The 18,843-nt window shown below is 34.3% G+C and overlaps 1 protein-coding gene across 1 annotated transcript; it reads right to left on the bottom strand.

Annotated features, from left to right (window-relative positions):
• Positions 14,019-17,802, bottom strand: LOC109332410 (polygalacturonase-like). The gene is made up of 4 exons (XM_019567385.1): positions 17,227-17,802; positions 15,170-15,459; positions 14,823-15,051; positions 14,019-14,535 (listed from the first exon to the last, which is right to left on the bottom strand). Exons 1-4 carry the CDS (start codon positions 17,686-17,688, stop codon positions 14,317-14,319), a joined length of 1,200 nt encoding a protein of 399 aa, XP_019422930.1. The 5' UTR covers positions 17,689-17,802; the 3' UTR covers positions 14,019-14,316.

The raw sequence follows: 18,843 nt of genomic DNA on the forward strand, positions 1-18,843 counted from the left end.
TTTATAGGTTAGAGAACTTGCAGAAGGTTTATGGACATGAGTTTCAACCCATTGCAAATGAAGAATATTGGCCTCCTTATTTAGGTCCAACCTTCATTCCTAATCCCCTTATGCGTAGGAACCGTACTGGAAGACAAAAAACTGCACGTATACACAACGAAATGGATGATTCTCAATCCCAACAAATTAAAAAATGTGAGTGGTGTAAGAGTGAAAGACACAATAGGAAGAAATGTCTGTTTAGAAGTATCGAAGTCGGAAAAAGTTCAAGGCAAAACTAAGTTATGTAATATTACAATTTGTGTAATAAATTTTGTTCTATTCAATATATTAAGATTTTCAGAAATTCAATATATTAAGTTATGTAATATTTTTTGAAACATACAATGAATAAATATATTTTCCAAAAATGCAATCAATAAATATATTTTCAAAATCATGCAATCATTAATTCAATAAATACAATTTTAAAAAATACAATCAATAAATACAATTTTAAAAAAATTACAATCATTACAAACATTTACATTTTCGGTATACCATTTTAAAAAACAATACAACCAATTAATACAATCAATAAATACAAATTCAAAAAAGCCAACCGTAAATCAATATATTCAATGAAAGTCGTGGATAGGGTCCACGACTTTGGTGCAGATCGCTAGGGTTTAATGAAACTCGTGGACTATATCCACGAGATTTGTGTACGAAAATTAAAGGAAATCGTGGACTTCACACACGACTTTAATGAAAGTCGTGGATGGCAGCCACGACCTTGGCCCAGCCTAGGTTTAGGCAGATAATCTCATGCGCGGCTAGGGCACAAGTAACAGTCGCTAGTAGAAATTCGTGGACCCTATCCACGAGTTTGATGAAGTCGTGGATCCCATCCACGACTTCCAAGCCTATAAATTCAAACTTCTTGAACCTTCATTCTCACACCAACCCTTCCAAAATATTATTTCTCACAACCTAATTTCTCTTATTTTCCAATAATTTTCATCCAGAAAATGGAACATATTGGTCCAGGTCCTATTAACCCTTCCCTTCTCAACCTTCAAAAAGACCATGTCTCCACCAACATTTGGAATGATGGAGAGGTTACTTTTCGAGCAAGATACAACTTTTGACAACAATTACCATATGCACCGGTGTTAGAAGTTATTCGTAACACTGCATTTGGGCATATTCTAGATATTGGTACAAAAGAAATCATCAATCACCTCATTACAGCATTAGTTGTGAGATGGAGGTCGGAGACTCACACATTTCATCTACCTATTGGCGAGTGCACAGTAACTGTTGAAGATATCGCATACCAACTTGGGTTACCCATTAATGGAGCTCCTATTACTCGCATTACAAGTGCTAATTTGGAAATCATTTGTCACAACTTGTTGGGTGCAATCCCAACTGATAAACAAATTATGGGCCAAAAGACCCAAATGAGTTGGCTAGACTTAACTCTTGTTGTTCTCCCAGAAGATGTTGAAGATGTTGTCATTGAACAACACGCAAGAGCATTCATATTACGCATGATTGGAGGCTTTCTCATGCCAGATACATCATGATCACGAGTCCACCTGATGTATCTCCCGTTGCTGGAGGACTTGTCAAAGACATACCAATATAGTTGGGGTTCAGCTGTATTTGCGTGTCTTTATCGTGGAATATGTCGTGCTGCGATCATTAGTCGCCAAATTGAAATCGGAGGATGCTTGCATCTACTACAGTCGTGGGCATATGACTGCATTCCATGCTTGCTCCAAGACTACACAACAATGATTTACAAACATTCCCTTTAGTCCAAAGGTAAAAAAATTCCAAATTTTTCCCTAAAAATCTTCAATTTATAATAGTTTATATTTCGTACTCGTATAATACTAACTTCCAACATAACATTACATTTTAGGTGAGCGCAACATCTAATCACCACCAACATTCCTGGTCATGCAACCAACATAATATGGTCAATGTTGGATCCCTTGCGCATTGGTCAGGTAATTTCTGTAAATTCTTATTATTAATAAATTTTTATTATTAATATATTTATTACTATTTTTAATTATTCTTATATTAATGAATTACTAATTTTGTTTATATATTAGTTTGTGTGGACCCCATATAGGAACATTACCTTTGTGGCCCCATACCTGATGTAGCTAGAGCACGTGTACCACTCATCTGCTTTGCAGTTGTTGAGTGGCATGCTGCTGATTGGGTGATAAAGCAGTTTGGTCTACAACAACCCATCCCAGAAGATCCAATTAATCTGGAGAAACAATACAATATGGATCTACGTGGGAAAAATAACTACAACTGGCCTCAAAAGCATAACCAGTGGATTCAAATTTAGAATAACCATGAAACCTATGTGTTTCCAAATTCGTTGCAGTCATTGAATGACGTCTGTCAAAACTGCAACGCGATGATGGAAGCGTTTGCTCAACTACTTCCAACCGCCTTCTCCTTAACTACTTCACAAGCTCCTCCTACACAACAGTTTCAAATGCCTTTTGCACCTGACTATCAACAACATTATGAGAGTCAAACTCAGATGAATACTTATCCGCAGGTATGCACTCAAACTCTTGCTCCACAACAACAACAACAACATCCCTTTGGGTTTGACGGTTAAGAAGCAATGAGTGACTACTCATTTTCTCACTTAGCATCGTCTTTGCAATTTCAAGGAATGCCATCAATGTTTGGCACTACTTCAAATACTTCATTCTCGGCATTCAACTTTCAACAATATTATCAACTGCCTTCACAAACAAACGAAGATGATGACGATGATGAAGACGAAGATGAGGAGCAGCCACAACTAGTTAGAGGTGGAAGACAACATCAATCGCAATAAGAACAACTAAGAGTCAACCACCTCGAAGGAGAAAGACACCTGGATGTGGAACATCATCTCATAGACGTCATTAGAAATTTTTATTCTTGTTTTCTCTTCGGTAATGTAATGATTTTCAAATTCCTACTACAATTTATGAAATTTTCTTGTTTTCTTTTCTATGAAATTTTCTTATTACTCTAATTCCTATTTTCTTATTAAAATATATGTTAATAATTTTAACAAAAATTAATAACCGAATTCCTTAAAAAGAAAACTTTACTGAAATTATCATATTCAATTAAATTTTCAAATTTACAAGTTTAATTTAAGTATATTGTTATTATAAATTAAAAATAATATTAAAAAGAAAAATAAATTTCATGCAATGGAACTTTTGAAATGCCCCATCCAATCTCGTGTACTGGGTACACGAATATGGAAGTCGTGTATCCCATACACGATTTCACTAAGGAGAGAGAAGCTCTGCATGGAAATCGTGGATGGTGTCCACGAGTTTACAGGAAAATCATGGTTGGGGTCCACCCACGACTTTAGTAAAATTGTGGATGGCATCCACGAGTTTGATAAAAATACACCATTCCCGTAATTACTTGAAAATGTACCCCAAATGTGGGATAGTGTAGTCAAACTACACTACCCATGTAAATTTTCCGATTTTGAACTTCATTTCTGGATGTCTGACCACTTCTAGTCACAAAACATTAGAGTCATGTTTAGGTTTAGTCTAGTGATGTAAGACTAGGCCAAAAATAAATATATGATTATAGGTGTCACTTGTGAAAAACCAGTCACACACACCGAAATAAATTATTCCTTAGTAAATAGATATATTTATTTATACAAAAAATAATAATAATACTAATACCATTTACTAATACAAAACTACATGTAGGAAAACACTCTCACTTGGGCATATCCTATTCTGATGCCATTAGCCAGCAGAGTGAATTTTCACAAAGATTCAGCTTGTGGAATGTTTCTGCTTCATTTGTGAGTCAGGTTTCTAGTAGAGTGTTCATTTTCATTATCACCATCACAGTGGATCCAACACTGGATACAGAAGAAGTGGACACTATGCTTGACTCTATATTGGGTTTTAGAACTTCATTTCTGAATGTTTGAGAACATGTAGTTATAAAACATTGGAGTCGCGTTTCTTCGGATGTTAAATGCCCGAGTTTCTTCAGGGAGATGTTTAACAATTTTCATAACTGTAAGAAGAAACCTTGAAGAAATGGATTGTAGTACAGCCAGTTGCAAACGAAGTGAATAATAAATGGCAGTAACCTTCTTAAGCTTATACATTCAACAATTCTTTCTTATGTTAGAATTTATCATTCCTAATTTTACAGTACATGTGAATCAATATCTCGGTGAAGTTTTTCTCGCACTCTTGAAGCTTCCCAATTAGCCTGTTTTACAACAACATCTGAAAAATCCAAGTAATATTTAAAAAGCCACAAGCATTTTAGTGGCTATGTAAAAAAGTTTACATGCTGACACATTAGAAGTGAGAGTTAGTTACAAGCAAATCCATACAAAAGAGATTTGTGAGCCCCTAGAGAAAGCAATTAGCAATACCAGACAGTAGACAGACAAAAAACCAATCTTTAACAAAAGCACTTTATTTTCCTTTATCATATGAAATATAATACATTAACCTAAAAGTGAATAAGAGCCAGGATTCTAGATCTATAAAATTAAGGAGTAACAGAAAATTCCCATTAGACTGCGCTTCAACCTTAAAGGATTAAATTTATAACTCAATACATTGAATCAAAAATCAAATCTAAAATATGCCATAGAAAAATTTGGCTGAAACTGGCCATACACCATAAACTTTCTCTTCGTTAATAGAAAAGCCAAATAGTATCATTAATCATATATGCAGTCTCAGAACTCAGAAGCACTAATTTCTAATTCATATTACGAATCTGAAAGTCAGAATACAATATGCATTCATTAATTTTGTTTCACCTCATCTTGGCCAAAAGCAATTGCCTAAAATATCCACACCCCATAATTCTGGACTGGCAAAGTGCTACAACAAATGCAGAACTTACACCAAGTGTGAACCAGAGAGTAAAATATAGACACATGCAAGCATTGGCACTCCAATTAGACTAATTATAGGACAAATTTTAAAACAGGCTTATATTATTACATGTGACGTGAATGTACATACTATGAAGAAGAATTCTATTATCAACAAATCCTTTGTCAAACTCGAGCATAGAAGACTGAGTCCATACGAACAGATACGGCAAAACCTTCTCCATTGTTTAGTGATTGCTCCAGTTTAGTCTTAAAACTGTCTAACTTGAGTGTAGATGTCCCATCATTGTTGTATAAGCAGGATATACAAATAGAAATGTTGGAAATAAAAAGAATCAAACGAACCTTAAACAAACAGACACACACTCCCTACATTTGGTATGGTGCAGAATTGTGTTAATAGCTTTACTTTCGTGCTGTATCCATTTACTTTCTTGAGGGCTCCAAAGAGGATTATTTTTATTTCAACAGCCCAAGGCTACCTTAAAGTTGAGCCAAAATGGACCAAAACTAAATTTAGAAATGAAGTCATAAAACAGAACAGTAAAATCAGGCAGCCTTCACACACCTATATCATCCAGTGGCTTTGACTCCAAGTGCTGTCGTTTTGCATTACACACACCTTCATCGAAAAACATTGCCTCCATATCATATCTATTTAAAGCATATAATCAGCACAACAAAAAGAACGGTAAAAAATTAGAATAAAAACTACGCCTCCACCAACAAAATATGTAAGTTATAATGATAAGTTGCACTCATTATCAACTTTAAAGAGAGAAAAAACCAGTAATGAAAAGAAAAGAATTTAACGAATATGCTTATTTTTCTGTGTTATCGTGAATGTTACAATTCAAACCTATATCTTTAATCTATTAGTCACTCTTAATTGTGTTCTTTTTCTACAACCTATGTCATGCGAACAATGAATGGGCAAAGAAGTTTAACAAAGACCTTATGTGTAATCCAAAATGCATCTCAACTTTATTCTTTTTGGTGCATAAAATATACAGAGCTTTAAGGTATAGGAACAAGTTGATGGACCTCAGAAATCAAATTGAAAGTCAAGTAGTTATTCAACGCAAATTTGTCTTGAACTTAAACACTAAAATTCACTAGAAATTTGCACTTACCGTGATAGGTAGGCAACAATAATCGAGCTCAGCTTTTCCCCGAAACCTTGTACTCAAGCCATGAACTATTTCATGAAAAGGTACCTCTGCCACCTTCATTTTAAGAGGTTACTCATATATCCACATTATATAAAACACACAAAAACACTCAAAGAGGCACATGAAAAGGAAGATAGAGAGGTCTTACATTAAAAATTCACTAAGAGGATTATGTTCATGAGCTTGGGGGTTCAGTTTTGCATCCGAAATCTGAGGAATTCATATAACATAAAAGTGCTACTGAATCAAAAGAAGAAACCATAACAAATAAAAAAAACTCATTAATTAGCAGGAAATAAAATGCCACCTTTTCAATATCTTTGCTTAGAATAGGGTCCAAATGTTCAAGTGGGGTCTGCATAGACAGTGAGAAACATGATAAGCACAACAAAGAACGAAGGGTGAATCCTGAAGTGTCAACTTGCCACAAAACAATGTAATTTATCATGGACTTTGCATAAAAAGGTCAGCATCAATATTTTTGTAAACAAACTTTCCAATAACATATCATAATCCTATCTCCAAATCAAAGATCACCCTTGACTCCATCCAATTAATCATAAAGCAATAATCTAGAAATAACAACTTAAATGTTTAGTAGAACAATATCTGATATTGCCCAAGCAAAAAGTGCACTCTGTTTCTCAGAAGTCAAAAGTAGTATCATCCTGAAAGTTATATTAAAAACGTAGAAAACAGAACAAAAGTGAGTTCTGACATATATATGAAGTAATGAGCTAGATCAGCCCAAAAATATAAAATATGTAGAGCATTCTTTACAGAGAAACAAAACTAAAACTAACTTATCAATGCTAAAACATCAAATTAACAAACGAATTATATTTCTAACACTCCCCTCAATTGGGATGATGAATGTCCAAAAGCCCCAATTTGGACACAAATTGCTGAAATGACTTTGTTGGCAAAGGCTTAGTGAAAGCATAAGCCAATTGAGCAGAACTAGCAATAGGTAGAAGATGAATAATACCCTTCTTGATCTTTTCACGAACTACATGGCAATCAATGTCGATGTGCTTTGTACGTTCATGAAAAACAAGATTGTGCGCCAAGTAGATAGCCGATCTATTATCACAATAAACTGGTGTTGTATGATGAAGAGGGATTTGCAAGTCATCAAACAAGTAGTTTATCCATTGAATTTCACATACAAGGTTGTCCAAGGCTCTATATTCTGCTTCTGATGAACGACTTACAGTGTTTTGTTTCTTGGTCTTCCAAGAAACTATGGAGTCTCCTAAGAAGATACAGAATCCAGTAATGGATTTCCTGCTATCTAAGCAACACGCCCAGTCTGAGTCTGAGAATGCAGTGAGTTTTAAGGTGGATGAAGAGGAGAAGAAGAGCCCCTTAGTTGGTGAAGACTTGATATAATGTAGGACTCTAGTGGCTGCCTTGTAGTGAGCATCAGTTGGTTGATCCATATATAAGCTCAACTGTTAAACAGAATAAGAAATGTCAGGTCGAGAAAGGGTAAGATATAACAAGCAACCTACGAATCTCCTGTAAAGAGAAGGATCTGTAAGGAGTTGTCCATGTTGAAGCTGTAGCTTGATGGGTTAAATGGAGTTGAAGTAGGTTTGGAAGCAAGACAACCTGAATCTTCAAGGAGAGAAAGTGCATACTTCCTTTGATTCAAGTGAATGCCTTTGGTGGATCGAGCCAATTCAAGACCTAAGAAGTACCTTAATGGTCCTAGGTCTTTTATTTTGAAGGATTTGTGCAAAACAGCTTTGACATGATTGATGACTTGAAGATTGTTACCTGCAAGCACTAAATCGTCTACATATACTAATATAACGGTGAAGGAGTTAGGAGTGACTTGAGTAAATAATGCTTGGTCAGCTTGAGAATGAGCAAAACCAAGAGAAATAAGAGTGGATGAGAGAGTTGTGTGTCATTCTCTGTTGGCCTGTTTGAGGCCATAAAGAGATTTGCGTAACTTACATACCAATTTGGGATCTGAAGAAATAAGTCCAGGAGGAGGTGTCATGTATACTTCTTCATGTAAGTCACCGTGCAAGAAGGCATTATTTATGTCGCAATGTTCAAGAAACCAAGATTTAACTGCAGCAATGGCTAATACAATGCGAACAGTGGTTACTTTAACCACAAGAGAAAAAGTTTCAAAGAAGTCAACACCTTTTAGTTGGTTGTATCCTTTAGCCACTAATTTGGCTTTATATCTTTCTAATGTTCCATCAGCATGGTATTTGATCGTATACACCCATTTGGAACCTATAGGGTGTTTATCTGCAGGCAAGGGAACTAGAGACCAGGTGTTGTTTTGATCTAAAGCATGTAGTTCCTTTTGCATAGCATCTTGCCAACAAGGAATTTGAGATGCTTGTTTGTATGTATATGGCTCAGCAGTGGTAGTGATGGCTAAACAGAAGCCTTTATAAGTGGCAGAGCAATTATCATAAGGAAGAACAGAGGATAATGGATACTTGTTACCTGAATTGATGTTAGTTAGACTGGAAGAGGTAGCAGCAAGGTTGTAGTGGTAATCTTGGAGGTGAGAAGGAGGTTTCCTGGATCTGGAGGAGTGCTTAGTGTGTGAAGGTGAAGGATTTGTTGGGAGGATATCATGTGGAGGCGTAGGGTCAGAGGATGTGGGTAAGGTGGTAGGAGGTGATGATTGGTGAGTTATGTGAGGGAGATGGGTTTGGTGAAGGGTCTGGATGGAGATAAGTGAAAAGGGGAATTGTTGATTGTGAGGTTTGGGCAGGTTGTTGCTCTGTCTGAGATAAGGTAAGGAAAGGAGCTTTCATAAAAGGTCACATTTCTTGAAATGAAAATTTCATTTGATTGAAGATCATACAAAATAAATCCTTTTGTTCCATCTTTGAAGCCAATAAAGACAACTTTCTTGGCTTTAGGATGGAACTTTGTTCTACCAAAGGGGCTTGTGCTGGCAAAGGCTAAGCAACCAAAAATTCTTAGATGTTCAAGGGAAGGTAACTGGTTGTGGAGCAATTGGTAAGGGCTATGATCCTTGAGAAGTGGTGTAGGGGTTCTGTTTATGAGATATATAGCATGCATAACAGCAAAGTTCCAAAGGGTAGGTGGCAAATTTGATTGAAAATGGAGAGCCTTGGACACATTCAGAATGTGTTAATGCTTTCTTTCAACGATGCCATTTTGTTGTGGGATTTCCACACAACTTCTTTGATGTATTATACCTTTAGAGGACAGGAAATCATGGATGAGGAATTCAACCCCATTGTCACTTCTCAGGAACTTTAACTTAGTATCAAATTGAGTCTCTACAAATGACAGAAAGTTGATAATATGCTGTCTGGTTTCAGCCTTGGTCTTCATAAAAATAACCCAAGTAAAGCGACTATAATCATCTACAAGGGTTAGAAAATATTTGTGACCATAAACAGATGGGATGGAGTATGGACCCCATATATCAACAGGCAATAATTGAAAGATTTTAGAAGAAAAAGATGTACTAATAGGGAAAGGCAATTTCTTATGCTTAGAGAAATGACATACATCACAAGGCAAAATTTTAGCATGCTGTTTGGGCAGGAAAGGAAATTTTGCAGATAAAGTGTGCAAAACAGTTTGAGGAACGTGTCCAAGGCGCATATGTCATAGAGTATTAATATAAAAATGATTAGTAGAATTATGAGAACTAAAATTGTTTGAAACATGATGAGCGGGTTTCTCTAGATTGATGAGAAATAAGCCCTGTTCTGCCCTAGCTGAACCAATCATCCGCTTGGAATTGTTCTGCAAGATAGTGCAAGAATGTTGAGAAAAAATCAAATAGCATTGTGAGTTGTGCATCAGTTTATTAACTGATATCAGGTTAACATGAAATTGAGGCACAAATAGCACATTATCAAGCAATAGAGTATGAGTAAGTCTAAAAGTTCCTGCTATTGAAGTAGATACTTTGTTGCCATTTGGAAGGGTAATGAGTATTGGATAAATGCTTTGTTGATTGATAAAATTCCTTGAATCAAAAGTAATATGGTCAGTAGCACCTGTATCTAGAAGCCATAGTAAAGAAGGATTACCTGAAGATGATGCATTTAAGGTTGTATTTATGACAGAGTTGGCAGCATGAGTGGAAGCGTTCTTGGACTGGTGAATAAGGTGTAATAGGTCTTTGATTTGTTCTTTTGTAAAGACTTGTTCAGTATCTTGACCTGCATCAGATCCATGAGTATCTACCTGTGCATTTGATTGGAATGTTGTTTCTATATTGTCAAGTGGAAAAACAGCAATGTTGTTGGCCATTCTTCCAGACTTTGAAGGTTGGTATCCTGGAGGATAACCATGTTTGAGGTAACATGTCTCAATTGTGTGATTGGTTCTTTCACAGAAGGTGCAAAATCTATTTCCGTGACCTTTACCAGTCCCATTAAATCTGCAATTTCTTCCTCTAGAAGATGGGTTACCTCTTCTTCTGAAGTTTAAAAAATTGGAGTTTCCATTGGTGCTTTTGTATTGGTTGGTTTGTTGGCTACTATATTGGTTGGTTGTGTGCTATTTGCTGATAGAATCTTGGATTCAGACTCAAGGTCTGAGGGTTGACCAAACTGTCTCTCTTGCTGTATCACTAGGGAAAATGCCTTACCAATTGATGGAATGGGTTCTAGGAGCATAATTTGTGATCTTACTTGAGCATATTGCTCATTCAATCCCTTTAGGAATCTAATGACATAATCTTGTTCTCTGTATACAACACATTTGCACGTACCAATGGGCCTAAAAGTTTCAATCTCCTCCCAGATGGTTTTCAGTTCAATATAGAAATCAGAGATGCTGAGATTACCTTGATTTAATCTATGGAAATCTTCCTGCAGCTCTGCCACTCGAAATATATCACTTTGGGAATATCTTTCCCGCAAATCTTTCCACACTCCAGCAGCAGAATTCATCCAAAGGATTGACTTGACGATTGATTCTTGAACCAAGTGTTGGAGCCATGATAGCACCATGTTGTTGCATCTTACCCAAGGTCTGTATAGGCCATCATCCATTGATGGCTTAGGAAAGCTTCCATCAATGAATTCTATTTTGTTCTTGGAATCCAACGCAAGAACCATTCCTCTTGCCCATACGTGATATTTTTTTCCGTTGGGTAGGGGGCTGACAAGGACGAGTGCAGGATTTTCGTTTGAGGCGAGAAAAAATGGATTTGAGGGATTGGAGTTATAATCGGCATACTCATTTGGACTAACAGTGATTTGAGACATGGTGAGGAAAATTTTCAGAATGAAGAAGAGAGAGGAAATATAGATGAAGAATCTCTAGGATTCAGTGAGGAAGAAAAGGCAGAGATGAATCAGAGCAAGTTTTGCTCTGATACCATCTTGGATTTATCTCTCAATATTGAGAGGAGAAGAGAAGGACAAAAGAATCAATACTTTGGATATTTTATTTATTGAAAAGCTTGAAGGAAACAGAAGAAGGAGATGATTCTCTTTATAGCACTTAGCTAACTAACAGAAAACTAACTCTTTCCTAATTTGCCCAACTAACTTAACTGAATAGCTAAAAAGGGGAAGTGGGCTTTAAGCCCAAAAACTGAACACAGATAAACAAAACTAAAACTAACTTAGCAATGCTAAAACAGCAAAGTAACAAACGAATTATATTTCTAACAAGCATGAGCACCAATCCAAACAGCCGAATACCTAAACAGATTTGTTGGCAGAATCAATTAAGCAAAAGCCAGGACTTGGTCTTTAGAGATAGTAGTAGTAGTAGCAATTCAGAATCTCAAACAAAAACATACAAGATCAAGTATGAATTATTGTCAGTCATTATAAAGGCTATAAATTGCAGTCGGGATATGGTTACAGAGAGAACTAAAACCACAATATTTTGACCTCAATTGCGGTTGTGGACCACAATTTAAAACCATGACATAAAATTTTCATTTACAACAAAATCATAAATAGAATTTTCATGCAGGACACAATTTATTCTGGTTGATTAGGATTTTCATGTATTACCTCACCCCTCTCTCTTCCATCAGTACCCTCTAAAGCCATAGCAATTGTGAATGACTCAATCTCAACACACTAGGCTAACCAAATTTCTTTCGCCGCTGAGATCTTCAACACATGATACTAAATTACTTGTCTATCACTATTAAAAACATGGTTAGAAGAGGAAATGAAACCTAGTACACCGAAATGGTACTTACTTTTACGCATGGTCACTTGCCTAATACACATAAATAAACATCTACGTACACAAACAACAAACGTTAATGCCAAGTTATTTGTTTTCCTATTAAAAGCAATAGACCAGTATTCCATTTCCTCTATATTGTGTTTCCTTCTTTATGCATTTTGGTTACTTAAAATATTTATGACCAAGAAGGTGTTGGCCGACTGGTATAAGATGTTGGTATAAGGTGTTACTAAATTGTCATGTACCGTTTTAAGTCAAAGGTTAGAAGTTCTATAACCGTAGGCAGTATTTGTTAAGAGGAGCACACCCAAAAAAAAAAATTAATTCATTACCTATATGTTGAGGGAATACACTTTGTTGTAACAAAAATGTGTCATTCAGTTTTGTTCATACCCTTCAGTTCAAACATTAAGAAAATTATATTTATCTTATGATTTCATAAGAAAGTTTCCATAGAAAATGGTGTATTTAATATCTTGGGATGCTATATATTAAGATTTTGCATGAAAATTTTATTTTCCTGATATACAAAAGTCATGTTAGAAATTTTGCCTTACCCCGTCTCTTACAGAACAAGTGCTACTTAGTCAAACCACAAGTTCTACTTTCCCTTAGTACCTTCAGATTAATGTGAACTTAAAATTGATAAAGTTTCATTTCAAAATGAATAGATAATAAGATGATCAACAAAACAAGTATTTAAATCCAAGAGCAAACCATGTAAGACCTACCTCCCAAAACGAAGTAGCTGAACTTTTTAGTCTATATCCATATTAAAATAATCAATTTATCCGATAAAGTAATTTAGAAAATCCAAAATAAAGTAATATAATTATTATATAATACTAGTTTGTCGACAGACACCTTGTACCTACCAGCCCATATTTTTATATATTTTATTTTAGAGAATTATATACTTTTAATTTTATTTTATTGATGATATTTAATATATGTGAAAATAAATACACAACTTTTTGGCATGTGATATAAAAGAGAATTCTAAAATTATTAATTTCTTTAATTGGTAGCTTTCAACCTAATTATAAGGGTAAAATAGACAATTGAAAATTGTTATTATGTTCATCATATTTTAACTTTATAGATAAACTAGTGTGTGTCTGCCGGTGAACATTGCATAATACTATATATTCAATTTTTGTATATTTCATTTTTTAAAATTAGAATGTATTTGTTGTGTTTGGTGTACTTTATATTATTTTTTTTTTGTTTATAATAATATTTAATTTAAGGTGAAATATGTTGTTAATTAATATTTTGATGGTGGTTGTTTAGGACTCTATGATTTTTTGAAAAAATTAAATAATGTTAAGGGCAAAACAGGAAATGAAAATTACACCATAAGAGAATATTTCAAGTTTTGACTTTATATATAGTATAGATAAAATGTCAACATGCCCATGCATTATTATTTTATATATTTAAGTATTTTTTATTAAATATTCAATTTTTATATATTTTATTTTAGAGAATTAAAATATTTTTGTATCGATGATACATTAAGTTATAATTTTGGGTGTTTAGTATAATGTTCAATTTAAAGTGAGCTATGTTATATTTGTGTTAGTAATAGTTACCTAGGATTATATGATTTTTTGGTATAAATTAAAAATGTTAAAAACAAAATAGGAAAGTAAAAATTACACCATGATGATGGTTACATTATGTTTTCACTTTTTTTTTTGGTACAGGATGTTTTGACTTAGGTAGTATAGATATAGATAATATGTATATATTCTTCATTTTCTTTGCTAGAAGTACAATAATCAGTAATCACCATAGATATCTAGATTTTCTATGCTTCATACCAGTTAGAAGGCCAGGCTCCACTTCAACCCAATGGGCTACAAAAGCCACAGGCTCAAGCAATGAAATCAACAACTTAACACTAACATTTTTCAAACTACTATAGTGAGACACTCTATCTTATGACTATGTGGACAAGGACACAAGTCAAGACTCAATTTATTATTGTAGCATAAATAAAAAATGTAGTGCAAGATGGTTCCTAGCACATTTGCTCTAAAAGCAACTCTCTGGTTGAACTGAACCTAACGCTGCTCCACCAGCATTGTTACAAGAAGCTTGGGCAACTTGGTTTTGGTAAGTGAGCTTGACATCCTTCAACGTTATCCCTCTGCATGGATACCTAGAACTGCAATCAAATTTCACAGCAACCTGTGTTGCAGATGTTCCATGAATGTCTTGGTATGTAACACCACTGATTTTGACTCCAGAAGCCTGTTAATTTTGGCAACCAAATATCAAAAGAAAAAAATAAGATCAGCAAAGTATAGAGGCAAATACAACAATACTAAGAAAATCGGCAACCTAGTGAACGAGACACCACTTAGTGAAGTTTGTGAAAGGTGGGTTTACACAGTTTTAACCTTACAAACGCTATTTCTATGATTTAAACTTGTGATCTCGTGGTCATTAAGCAACAATCTTATCATTGGGTCAAACTCATACTTAAGTAATTATTAAAAAGGGTGAATTTGCAAAATTAACATTTGAGTGTAACTAACCTGACCAGGACAATTCTTGTTACCCGGGCAATAATTTTGATCTATTACAACAGGGTTTTGGACATTAACCATGATTGCATTTTGGAAAAGAACATCCTTAACGAATCCATTGCTTGGTTTCCCCCAAGACTTTATTCTAACACCATTTTGTGTACCAGTAAATGTAACTGTTTTAACAGTCACATTTTGTACCCCAGCTTCCTTCAAATCCTTTCCTAGGCTTCCAATGCTACAAAATACAATAAAAATTCATTATTTTGCAAAATCAAGTAACAACCAAGCCTTTATCCTACTAGTTAAGAAGGTAACTCTCCTAATCATATATGGGTACAGTAAAATAAGCATACCTTATTCCATGGCCTGGTCCGCATGCAACGTTTTCAATCCATAAGTTATTGGTGCCAGGACCGATGGAGATGCAATCATCACCAGTTCGAATTTCAGAGTTGAGGATGGTGACATGGGAGGACATTTGGACGTGGATGCCGTCGGTGTTAGGGCTGTTTCCGTCTGCAACCACCGTTATGCCTTGTGCTTTAACGTTTTTGCATCCGTTGAAAACTATGTGGAACATTTGACTATTGATTGAGGTTAACCCACTGATCACAATGCTTTGAGAGTTGCTGAATGTCAATGTCTGCAACAGTTTCACACAAAGAAAAACAACGTTACCATTTCATCAAAATTTCAGATGATTATTATGTGTCTGTGGTTTTGTTAATTTACTACACAATAATAGTAAACATTCAATAGTTCCTTGAAGATCTGAGTACGGTCTGAACTTGGATTTATATTGCACATGTGGTGTTATATGTTGAAGCTGCTAGACTGCTAGGTATTTAAACTCCTGATAAAGTCGAGAATGATGTAATATGATTGATAAAGAAAATGCCATTTTAACAAATTAATTAATATATACAAGAAACCCCTTACGATTAGAAATGAAATGATTTACTATAGCATATTATATTATGATAATATCATTTAATACAATGGAGAATAGTATTGACAATTAGGGCTACCTATATGTACCCATATAATACTTAGCTAAATTAAGATAGACATGAGTATATCCATTTTTAAATAGGGTATGAGTATATCCATTTTTAAATAGGGTATGAAATATCATGCCCTGATCATCATAGATATGGACTTGCAGAGATCGTACTAAACAAAACTAAAAAAATATATACAAATTTATATACACATCATATAAATTAAACAATATATATTTTACATGCAAAAATATTTAACATAATAAACAATAATACAAAATTAATAATACATACAAAATATAAATGTGATATATAATACAAAATATGCATAGTACATTATTTACATATATAAAATATAAAAGAAATAATAAATATATATATATAATATACAAAATACAAATGTATATCCTACCCACCCAATAAGTGTGTGAAGGTGAACGAGCCTATGAACTTTACCTAAATTGTTAATGATTGCCGAGAGCCAGCCAATAAAAAGCCTAGTTGTTGTTCTAGTTAGATAGTATTCCTCATGAGGGAATATCCAAAATTTAGGGGTGGCACGCTACCAATTTCCCAGAAAACTTAAGACATAGTTGATGGACCCTGTTTGAATATATATATATAATATCAGTTATAACCTATTATTAGCAAATTATAGAGAGGGCCCAATGGAATATATTATTACTAACAACTCGCCGGATATAATTTACTTCAATTTTTAGCAACCACATTGAGCAGTTGAAAACTGCTCCATTCCATTATCTCCCTCATTAAATAAACTCACAATGGTCACATGGGTTAAACCGAGCTTCAACTCCAACTTTAAATTAAAAATTATTATAGAACTAAATGGATAAAATCAAATGTGCGCCATCAATTATAACCCCTTAATAAACTATTTCTTTAATTATAAATAAAATTTTCTATCTCAATGCTTCGGCATATACTCTCAAATAAGTGAGGAACATTTGTTGGGAGAGCACCCACAAAACTCAAAGGGAATTGATTATTCTTTGCCATAAGATAAGAAAACACCATTAATAATATAAAAATGAGTAATTCTAGATTCCATTAGATCTTCAAAAAATTAAAAGGTAAAGAGTTTTCTATTCTTAGGAGGGAAGAGAAATTACTTCCTTTCCTTATTCAAATAGTGATGGAATTACTTCCTTTACCTAAATAGTGATGGAATTACTTCATTGATAATACAAAAAAAAATCAAATGATTCTAATAGGGAGGGGAATTATGCCAAAAGAAAAAAACAATATTTTATGACATTTTTATTTTTACCTTTAAAAATAAAAAGTGATTTTCAGAAACATGAAGCATTTGATCCATAACATTAGAATGTAGAATAATTATACTGTGTAAATGAAAAGGTGAAATGTAAGAAGAAATAATTGTATACCGTGGCTCCGGTTGGACAAGTACTTTTGGCTGAGTTCTTGCAACCCCACAACGCAGTGCCTTGACCATCAAGCACCCCGCCACTAATGGAAACTCCGGTCACACGATCGAAATGAAGCCAATTCCCGGAGTGTCCAACGACATGGTAATCGGAAGGAGCCACCAATGTGCCATAAATTTTTATAGAAATAGCCTTGTTGGCACAAGGCCCTCTGAAGGTGGCACCACTTCCAATCATGAACCTTCCTTGTGGGACATAAATCATAGCGGGTGTGGCCGAAGCACAAGCTTTAGACCACACACTAAGAAATGCATTGGTAGAGTCCTTTTGGCCGTTTGATTTGGCTCCAAAATTGACAACATTGTACGTGGCTGATTCGGCTGTGGCTGAGTTCAACAAAGAAAATGTGATTGCAAGAATGAGAAGAGAACAAGGGCAATGTTTTTGTGTTGGGTTTGCCATTTTGGAAGTTAATGTTTGAGAGAGAAGAATATAGAGTAAGAAAAGTTTGGGAAAATGGAGTGGTATTAGTGGTGAAGAAGGTGGTGGGTGTGTGGGAGTTGGAACGGTTTTTGAAGGTATTTATAAGTATAAGGAGCTAAGGGTTTGGGTGAAAGTGCACTGTGCAGGTTAGATTTAATTTGTTTGGTGCAATTGCCATGATATAAGGGTTGAAGCGTAAAACTTTATTCTGTATATTAGTTATTATTTTTTCTAAGAGTGAATAATAATAAAATATGAATGATTTACTGATATGGTGATAAATAAATTCATAAATTATTGTACATAAAAATAACTCAACAAGTTATGTATGACATGTGTAATAAATTAAATAACTCAACGTAGAAAATAAATTAAGGAAATGGAAAAGCCGCGCCTAAAACTTTGTTCTATAAGTGAGCCTGTATTTAAGGAAAGTGCCCTTTGCGTTCCGAATTATTCCTTAATCATCTGGAAAGTGTTTTTTCATTTTCACCCCGACTATAGAGTGAGTTAGGCATATTATAGTATTATACTGTTGGATTAAGTACTTTTTTTCTTCTTGAACTGTTTAGTTATATATTTTTTATAAGTGATTTTATGTGTCATGTGTTTGTGATTGGTTAGAAAAATATTTAATAATTAAATTTTACTTTAAATATATATTTTTGACCAATCACAAGTTTGTGACATATAGAGAGACACAAACTGTGAGACAACGTATATGTTGATAATGACGAGTGATCATCCTATTAGATATTAGCATAATACTATAATCCAGGGGTATTTATGTTGTTTAAGTTCTTCATATAAGTATAAACCAATAACAAATTACTTTGCAAATGGGTCTCACTCACACACACACGCACATTAGCATCATTTAGGTATACAAAAACAAGGACCTAAATTATGGAAGATGGGAGAGAGAAAAAAGGATATAGAATGTAATGATTAAATGGATCATATTCTATTAGATAATAATAGAAAATGAACAGCATATCACGTGCACACTCTATATTGATAGATTGACTAAGCGAGTTTTATTCATACCCTACAGGATAATATAAAAAAAATACCATAAAAAATATTTGACTCATAATAATTATCTAAAAAGTTACATGGGAAGATATATGCTAT

Source organism: Lupinus angustifolius, chromosome LG18, assembly GCF_001865875.1.
Source record: "Lupinus angustifolius cultivar Tanjil chromosome LG18, LupAngTanjil_v1.0, whole genome shotgun sequence".
Lineage (NCBI taxonomy): Eukaryota > Viridiplantae > Streptophyta > Magnoliopsida > Fabales > Fabaceae > Lupinus > Lupinus angustifolius.